This window comes from Felis catus, chromosome C1 (genome assembly GCF_018350175.1).
Source record: "Felis catus isolate Fca126 chromosome C1, F.catus_Fca126_mat1.0, whole genome shotgun sequence".
In the NCBI taxonomy this organism is placed as follows: domain Eukaryota; kingdom Metazoa; phylum Chordata; class Mammalia; order Carnivora; family Felidae; genus Felis; species Felis catus.
Genome location: NC_058375.1, coordinates 107,043,889 through 107,053,307, shown reverse-complemented (window position 1 = coordinate 107,053,307; position 9,419 = coordinate 107,043,889). Strand labels below are relative to the sequence as shown.

At 43.3% G+C, this 9,419-nt stretch overlaps 1 protein-coding gene across 1 annotated transcript; it reads right to left on the bottom strand.

The window, feature by feature from the left end:
- Positions 1 to 2,309: 2,309 nt before the first annotated feature.
- Positions 2,310 to 3,373, bottom strand: LOC109503120 (late cornified envelope protein 3D-like). The gene is made up of 2 exons (XM_019839176.3): positions 3,276 to 3,373; positions 2,310 to 2,881 (listed from the first exon to the last, which is right to left on the bottom strand). Exon 2 carries the CDS (start codon positions 2,862 to 2,864, stop codon positions 2,574 to 2,576), a length of 291 nt encoding a protein of 96 aa, XP_019694735.3. The 5' UTR covers positions 2,865 to 2,881; positions 3,276 to 3,373; the 3' UTR covers positions 2,310 to 2,573.
- Between the last annotated feature and the right edge of the window lie 6,046 nt (positions 3,374 to 9,419).

The following is a 9,419-nucleotide window of genomic DNA, read 5'->3' as shown; positions in this document are numbered from 1 at the left end:
AGTCATTTGCTGAGCTCTTAAGTTGCATAGCTGGGATTTGAATTTAAGCACTCTGTATTCTTATTACACTGCTCCCCAGTTGATGTGCAGCTATAATTTTTTTCATGTTATTTAAATCCAAGTTAGTTAACATACAGTGTAACTATGGTTTCAGGAGTAGAATTTAGTGATTCATCACTTACATATAACACCCAGTGCTCATCACAAGTGCCCTCCTTAATCCCCATCACCCATTTAGCCCATCCCCCCTTCCAATTCCCCTCCATGAATCCTCAGGTTTGTTCTCTATATTTAAGACTCTCTTATGGTTTGCATACCACTCTGTATTTATCTGATTTTTCGTGCCCTTCCCCTATGTTCATCTGTTTTGTTTCTTAAATTCCACATATGAGTGAAATCATATGATATTTGTCTTTCTCTGACTTACTTCATTTAGCATAATACCCTCTAGTTCCATCCATGTTATTGCAAATGGCAAGATTTCATTATCTCTTTTTGATTGCCGAGCAATATACCACATCTTCTTTATCCATTCATTAGTTGATGGACATTTTGGCTCTTACCATAATTTGGCTATTGTTGATAGCACTACTATAAACATTGCATGTGTCCCTTCGAATCAGCATTTTTGTAGCCTTTGGGTAAATACCTAGTACTGCAATTGCTGGGTCATAGGGTAGTTCTATTTTTAACTTTTTGAGGAACCTCTATACTGTTTTCCAGTGTGGCTGCACCAGTTTGCATTCCCACCAACAGTGCAAGAGGGCCCCCCTTTCTCCACCTCCTCAACAACATCTCTTGTTTCCTGAGTTAGTTTTATGCAGCTAGAATTTGATTGATGAATCTCATATGCTAGCCACCTGAAATGTACATGGCCCCTGTGGATTTGAGGCTAAGCAGAACAGACTGATCAATGTTTGTGGCTTTGTGCAAACATAGTTGAATGTGGTGGCTTGCATGTTTCAACAGCAGGCAGCAAATCCTCTGCACAGAGTTTATGCATCCTTTTTCCTTTTTTCTGTTGTATATTTTAACTCCTACATTTAAAGAATATCTCTCAAGAATGTTTCAAATATCCAAGATCAAGTAGCCAATCATGTTCATTTCAAACTCTGCTTGAATGTAGGCCCCATGTCTGTGGCCACTTCCTTGAGGAGTTCTAAGCAAGTGTAAGCAAGTTGAGTGATTGGACTGACAGAACAGATTTGGGTTCATTTTGACACTTTTTATTTCAGTTTCTTAAGAAATTATATGTCCAAGAATATTGTAGCAAAACTAATTTTCAGATTACTACTTTTAAAAAATGAAATGACAAAAATATACTTAATCCAGTTGAATTCCCAAAATATCCCACAGATCTTGTGCTTTGTCTATAATTTCCAAGCTCTAACTCTGATTTCTCTCAAATATTTCAACTTTGCCTGTAGCCATAGTTACATAATGTCTTTTCATCTTTCTGAAATCATTTCAAGAGCCATCCTGGCTTGGGTGTAACAGACCCCCATTGTTTTGTACCATCTATTTCAAAAATCTAGTGATACAAGTGAAACAGCAAATTTGGTTCTCATCAAGAATGACAAAGTCAGTTTGGCATACAGATAAATGTTGCCCTATTCCAAAGTTGGGGTGGGATCTCCCCCACTTGGGACCCAATGTAACTGTAGCATGGCCATGTCTCCTTGATACGTTGACTTTGAAAAGTGGCATTCAACGGCCAAAAAATAATGAAAATGAGTTTCATCCTACCTGAGATCTCTTGAAAGAAATTTATAGGTGTCCAATCTGTAACTCCCTGAGACATTTCTCATGTTCTATTTTTTTTCTCAGTTTTCTCAGAGCTCAGAGCCCCTCACACACTGAATGCACCAGGCACTCTCTCAGGGAACGCTCAACTCAGATTTTTTTGGGGATTTATTAACTTTGCAGCTCACCCCTCTTTCTCAAACCCATCATTTGTAGGTTAACTTGATCTTCCTCCCTCATATCTTCCTTTCTGCCTCCTCTTTGGTTTCATTTTTCTCAATTTCTGATCCACTCTACCACCCTCAACAGAAATGTGGATTCCAGCATCAGATGGTCTCTTCCCACCATATCACATAAGCACGGTCAGGCCTTGGCTAGCAGCCCCTGTCCACATTTCCACCCTGAAGTTCTCAGGGTCCCTCTGTATGAGAAACATATGAGCCCTTAATGTCTTAGTCCCATGCCAGGATTAGTCCTCGTGCTGGCATGCTGGACCTGCAGGAGTTCAGGGAGGAGACCCACTAAGTATCCTGGAACAATGCAGTCAAAGGACAAGTGAGAGACAGTTGATGTAACAAGAAGCTTTATTTTTCTACCTTGTCAGACAGAGGTGATAATGCTATGAAGCACCCTGTGGGCTCCTGGAAAAGACATCTACAGAACCCTCTGGGGAGAGCTCACCACTTCCCCATCTCCATGAACAGATCATGTGCTCAGCCAGGAAAGGGAGATTAGGGGATGTTGGAAAGTCTGCATCACCAGGAGCTTTCCCAGGCACTTTGGATTCTCATTCCCTCTAGGAGCACTTGTCTCAGCATCAGGATCCCAAGTCAGCAACCACCCACAGAGCCATGGCCACACCCAGAGCCCCCGGACTGCAGCGCACTGCCACCATCACAGGAGCTGGAGCTGTGGCGCCGGCATCCATGGGATCCGTGGCGCCTGCGGTGGCCTAGGCAGCAGTCACCCCCGGAGCTGAGGCCACAGCTGCCCCCGGAGCCTGGAGCACAGCTGGTGGGGGCTGGGGGCAAGCACTGTGCTGGGCTCTTCGGGGGGCACTTGGGCGATGGGGGGCACGTGGAAGGAGGCTGGCACTGCTGCTGGCTCTGCTGGCAGGACATTGCGGCAGGAGGTTGATCTGGAACAAATAAAAGAAACATTTTTTTATGTGAACACAGAAGCTTCAGACAAAAGTCCCTTCCCTCTGGGTTTTGTCAAACACTTGTCCTCATGACCAAGCTTCTTCCTAAGCCAAGCTGTGTGGGACGGACATGGGGACACGGAGAGGACATGCACACTTAGACACCAGATAGGTCTGTGTGCACCCCTGACCACATACTCAGAACAAGAATGGAAGGAATCCTGAAGACCTGTGGCTTTGAGGGTTCACAGCCCCCTGACAGGTGCCTCAGTGGCTCTTTCCCTCACCACCACCCCCTCCCCCACTGCTGCCCCTGTCTGGGTCCCCTCCTGCTGGTTCTGATCATATCTGGGCTTGTCTTCCCAAAGCTCCCAGCTGAGGGGACACTCACCAGATACAGAGGAGGCAGGATGAAGCTGTTCCTGAGGATGCTGCAGGTGAGGAGCCCAAGGTAGGAGCACTTTTATCCTGTGGCTGGGTTTGTCATGCAGGCTGGAGCCCTCTGCTGCTTTCACAACCCAGGGAGGGGACAGCCTGGCACACTCCTAGGACTGTCCTTGCATTCGTCACCTTCCTGTGACTTAGCAGGACATCTGATAAGGGAAACAGGAAATTTGCACACTGTCTACCTTCATGCCACCTGCATCATTCATTCAGCTCACATGTCTTAACACCAGGCTCTGCTTAAGGACTTTGCAGGAAACCAGGCATACATGGATGAATATCACACTTGTCTGTTCTTGGGTAGCTCACAGTCTTTCAGGAGAGAGTGACAGAACTATTAATACACACACATTCGTAAATATGGAGTCAAACATCACATGCTAAATGCTGTAATGCAACTGTGCATAACATCTTCAGTCGTGAGGTCACTGTCTTTGGTGTCAGCCTTCCTTCACCCTGCACACAGCCCAGCACTCTGGTACATGCACAGGGAATTGCTTACTGTCTCCTGAGCTCCCAGAGTGAGATGAGGAGGTACAACAATGGAAGAATAGAGCTGAGACCCTGTCTGGGCTGACTGGGGCCTCAAAGAAGATTCATGGTACCCAGGGACTGAACTGGGATTCCTGGGAAAGAGAGAAGGAGGGCTGAGCTAATGTCCTAACATGGAGGACAAACCAATGTTCAAATCTCTTGCAGAAATGAACACTTATTTTACATATTTTGTGACTCTCCAGAAGCAAGGACAGAGGCCTGTTTTGGCCAAATGGGTGCAATCATGAGTCCTTTGGGGCAACAGTTGAAAAGTAACCCCAACAATTTTTTTGTAAAGTTCCGAATTCAAAGCATTCAAAAACTATCATTGGATGTTTCTCTATTCTTGAAATACAAGTCACCTTCTGCTGGGTTTCCCTCAACTCCATCCCTACCTGGTTTAGGGTGGGGCCACTGAGAGGAATTTGTGAAACCCAGGAGTCACAGGGGTCCCTGCAAAGAGAGAGGTGGTAAAGCTGATGATTGAGGGCAGATGTGGCTGATGGAAGGGACTAGAATGTTATGTTCATTAAGAGCATTGATTATAGAGTTAGATATCCATGGCTTTGTTTCCTTGGGTTTTTTTAAGTAATGGCTGTCTTAAGGTAGAGCTATTTAGGGAGGGGAAAGGCTACAATGTTATCAAGGCAAAATGGACCATAGATTTTCAGAGTTGAAACAGAGATAGAAACAAGAAACTAACCTACATCTAATGAATGATGTGTCAGTAAATCACTCACTCTGTGTGTTTCTGGGTTTCAGGTTTTAGGAGTAGTTCAGAGGAGGAGGTGATTCATCTAGGCTGGCGTAGTCAGGGAAAATTTAGCTGAAAGGTGAGTTATCATTGGTAGAAGGTGAATAACAATTGATACCTGTGGTAGTGTTATTATCTACACTTGACATGATGCAACTGATGTGAATGACTAACATTTGTAGAAATTGCATTTAAATCAGTTGTGTAGAATTGTCTCATTCATTTTATTATAACACTAGAGATTCTGGGATATAATTATGCATAAGAATAGACAGATGTTTTATATCACAGCTATAATTAAACATAATAGCTGTGATATGGTGGCACAGTCGGTTAAGCGTCCGACTTCAGCCAGGTCACGATCTCGCGGTCCGTGAGTTTGAGCCCCGCGTCAGGCTCTGGACTGATGGCTCGGAGCCTGGAGCCTGTTTCCGATTCTGTGTCTCCCTCTCTCTCTGCCCCTCCCCCGTTCATGCTCTGTCTCTCTCTGTCCCAAAAATAAATAAACATTGAAAAAAATAGCTGTGATAACACATTATTAATAGTAAATGTGTCTGTTTACCTGCCACTGGAAGACCTGTGGTTGTGGCCACCCACTTTGAGATACTCAAACACAGCATAACAGGGAGCAAATGAGAGTACCTGCACAGCACTGGTGCAGGTATGGTTTTTCACTGGGACTTTGGAAGGAGCGAAGGAGAGAAATCCAAAAAGGCATGAGGGCAGAGGCCTATGTATGCACTAGTAGGCTCCCCATCATAGTGAATAATTCATCCCTTGTTCTTACTTGACAATTGCCTGTGGTATGGAAGCAACAAGTCGCCACATGAACTTTTTTCCACCAGCAAAGCCAGTATGTTTAAGCCTCGATATTTTTCCCAAGTTGAGGTCCTTCATTGTGTTAACCAAACGTACATCCCTGCCTCCCCAGTCCAAGAGTATGGGAAGCCAGCTAGACAGAGGGCTCCTTGTGCCTTATTCTACTGTGTTGCCAACAAATAAGGGGACTGTCTTTCTTGTTCTCCTTTATGTCTCAGGACCTACAGTGGTTTCTGCACATAGGAAATAAACATTTTCTGAATCAATGAATTATTGACTATTGAGTCCTGGACTGGGTGTTGGGGGCAGTCTTCTGATGAAAACTGGGCATCTCTCTACCCATTGAGCTCTCAGCTGTTGGGGTCCTCTCTTAGGGGCAGCATTGTAAATTGCATAACTTCTGGCTTTTTTTTGTCCTGGTGTTGCAGGTCCAAACCTTATGGGTTTGTCCAACTCCTATTTCTTCCCCCTCCTGAGTGGACTTATTGACTGCAGGAGTTCTTGGACACTTTGGCATTGAGAGCTTGAAACCAACAGTACTTATGGATGGCTTTATTTTTTCAAAGGCTGAGTCCTATTTTTCTGGTAGTTGGTGTGCTACTAGGAATGTGGGCCAAGCTCCCAGCCACTTCTGTACAAGTGGGATAGTTCTACCCAGATCTGTGTATTTTGTGATTCTGAGTCCACCAACCTCCCATCCTATGACTCTGATCTCTCAGTCAAGCCTATTCACTCTAAACACTTTTTTGGCATTTGTTACATTTATATTTTTAATTTACATCCAAGTTAGTTAGTATATAGTGCAACAATGAATTCAGGAGTAGATTCCTTAATGTCCCTTACCCATCCCCCCTCCCACAACCCCTCCAGCAACCCTCTGTTTGTTCTCTGTATTTAAGAGTCTTTTATGTTTTGTTCCCCTTCCTGTTTTTATATTGTTTTTGCTTCCTTCCCTTATGTTCATCTGTTTTGTATCTTAAAGTCCTCATATGAGTGAAGTCATATGATATTTGTCTTTCTCTGACTGACTAATTTCGCTTAGCATAATACCCTCTAGTTCCATCCACGTAGCTGCAAATGGCAAGATTTCATTCTTTTTGATTGCTGAGTAATACTGCATTGTATATGAGTATATACTCCACATTGTGTATGAGTGTGTTTACTCCACATCTTCTTTATCCATTCATCCATTGATGGACATTTGGGCTCTTTCCATACTTTGACTATTGTTGATAGTCTGCTATAAACATTGGGGTGCATGTGTCTCTTCGAAACAACATACCTGTATCCCTTGGATAAATACATAGTAATGCAATTGCTGGGTCCTAGGGTAGTCCTATTTTTAATTTTTTGAGGAATCTCCATACTGTTTTCCAGAGTGGCTGCACCAATTTGCATTCCCACCAGCATTGGAAAAGAGATCCTCTTTCTCTGCATCTTTGCCAACATCTGTTGTTGCCTGAGTTGTTAACGTTAGCCATTCTGACAGGTGTGAGGTGGTATCCATTGTGGTTTTGATCTGTGTTTCCCTGATGATGAATGATGAACATTTTTCATGTGTTGGTTGGCCATCTGGATGTCTTCTTTGGAGAAGTGTCTATTCATGTCTTTTGCCCATTTCTTCACTGGGTTATTTGTTTTTTCGGTGTTGAGTTTGATAAGTTCTTTATAAATTTTGGATACTAACCCTTAACCTGATATGTCGTTTACAAATATCTTCTCCCATTCCATCAGTTGCCTTTTAGTTTTGCTGATTGTTTCCTTTGCTGTGCAGAAGACTTTTATTTTGATGAGGTCCCAATAGTTCATTTTTGCTTTTGTTTCCCTTGCCTCCGGAGATGTGTTGAGTAAGAAGTTGCTGCGGGCAAGGTCGAAGAGGTTTTTGCCTGCTTTCTCAAGGATTTTGATGGTTTCATGTCTTAGATTTAGATTTTTCATCCATTTTGAGTTTATTTTTGTGTATGGTGTAAGAAAGTGGTCCAGGTTCATTCTTGTGCATGTCACTGTCCAGTTGTCCCAGCACCATTTGCTGAAGAGACTGTCTTTATTCCATTGGATATTCTTTCCTGCTTTGTCAAAGATTAGTTGGCCATACATTTGTGGGTCCATTTCTGGGTTCTCTATTCTGTTCCATTGATCTGAGTGTCTGTTTTTGTGCCACACCCTGTACATTTTTTGAGGCATACTTTCATCATGGCACCATATTGTTTTGGTCCCATAGGGAAGCAGTACCCAGGAATTTCTAAGGTTTTGAGTGGCAAGTAGTTCATGGTGATAGATCCAGACATAGAAGCTGTGGTTCCCACCTTAGAAAATTATGCTGAGCTGGAGAGTGGATCACACCTTGTCAGAGTATGTGTCAACAGCAAACTCCTTGGGAACCCTTTATTAAAATTAAATCCTGAAGACTTTAGAAACTTTGAGTCCTTGGATATTAAAGTGAAAATAAATAGCCAGTTTGATATTTTCTAAGAACAAAAAAAACCTTTTTTTAAATTCAATGTACTCCCAAAGTGCTACACAGCATTACTGTTTTGCTCTCTATATCCTGCCCTGCACTGATTTCTCCCAAGATTTCAATTTTGATTTCATTCAGGTTCTGTGATGTTCCCTTGGCTTCTTCCAACCATTGGTTGGCTTTATCCAACCATTTGGATAGCTTGGTTGGAATGCTTTCTACTCCAGTATTTCAACAGTCTAAGAGAGTGAGACTAATCTCTCAGCAGGTGATCTCAACATAAGGGCAATTGAATTTCATATTAAAGTTCCAAGTATGGAAGAGTAAATTTTTTTTTAAGTTTTACTGAAATTATAACACATGGCTGGGCTTTTGCTCTGCAGATCTAAAAAAAATAATAATAATAAAACAAAAATAAAAACCAAACACAAACAAGCCAACATAAATGCTAAGTGAAAAAAAGTCATTGTGTCAAAGATCCCATGAAAAGTCTCTGGTGAAGACCAAATGGCAAGGAGGTCCAGAGCATGACCTCTGCAGCCCATCAGCTACACCACCTACTGGCTGTGTGCCCTCTGTCCTGGTACAAAACTGGATTCTTAGTTTCCCCATTTATAATCTGGCTCTTAAGAGCACCTACCTTATGGGTTGTTTAGAAAACTAAATGAGCTCATGTAAGTCAGTTAGGGGTTCCAAGCATATGACAGGCAACAGTAAGTTTCTCATCTAAGTCCCAGAATCACCTCTCACAACCCCTTACCCTTTTTCCTGTCTCCTAATCCACACTTTCACATTATCACACCTCTTAAGCTTTTATCTCCACCTCTCTCAAAACCATAACTTCTTAGATTCTTTATAATTCTAATTCTCTCTCTCTCTTCTGTCATGTCAGCTTTCTCTGGGATGTTTACTGAGCAGATGGAGTTGGCTGTCCTGATGCCATTCCTTCCTCTCCCTAGCTCTTTAACCTACCCTGATGATTTTCAACCTTGGCATTTTGACCCAGATAGTTCCCTGTGATGGGGTTGGGGACATTGTGAGGTGCTTCTGTGGCATGTGTAGCTGTAGCCTTGGCCTCCCCCACTGAATGCCAGTAGTCTGAGATGCTGCCACCTCGATATCTAGAAACAACCAAAACTGTCTCTCAATACTGACAAATGTCCCTAGAAGGAACAGATTCCCCCACATTGACAACTGCCTATCTGCCTATTTTCTGGTAACTGCCTACTATGCATTCTGTTTTTTAATGGGGAGGCTAGAGACAGCACAGGAGTCAGGGAGCCCAATGTGAGGGGAACACCCATCCACCTCACCTTTTACTAATGGTTACAGGCTCAGTTGTACCCTCCTCTCACCCACTGCACCACACGACAGAATAAAAGACCCACAGCCTTCCATTTTCTCTAGTCTAAAGCTATGATTCACCACCCTCTGTACGGCAGCACTGGGCCTGAGGAGCAGACAGAGGGTGTACATCAGGTCACCTGGGGAGGGGTAGAGTGGAATAACAAAGGAACCACCCAGGG

Excerpts from the sequence above, each read along its gene's own strand:
- LOC109503120 (XM_019839176.3), bottom strand. The coding sequence starts at position 2,864 with ATGTCCTGCCAGCAGAGCCAGCAGCAGTGCCAGCCTCCTTCCACGTGC.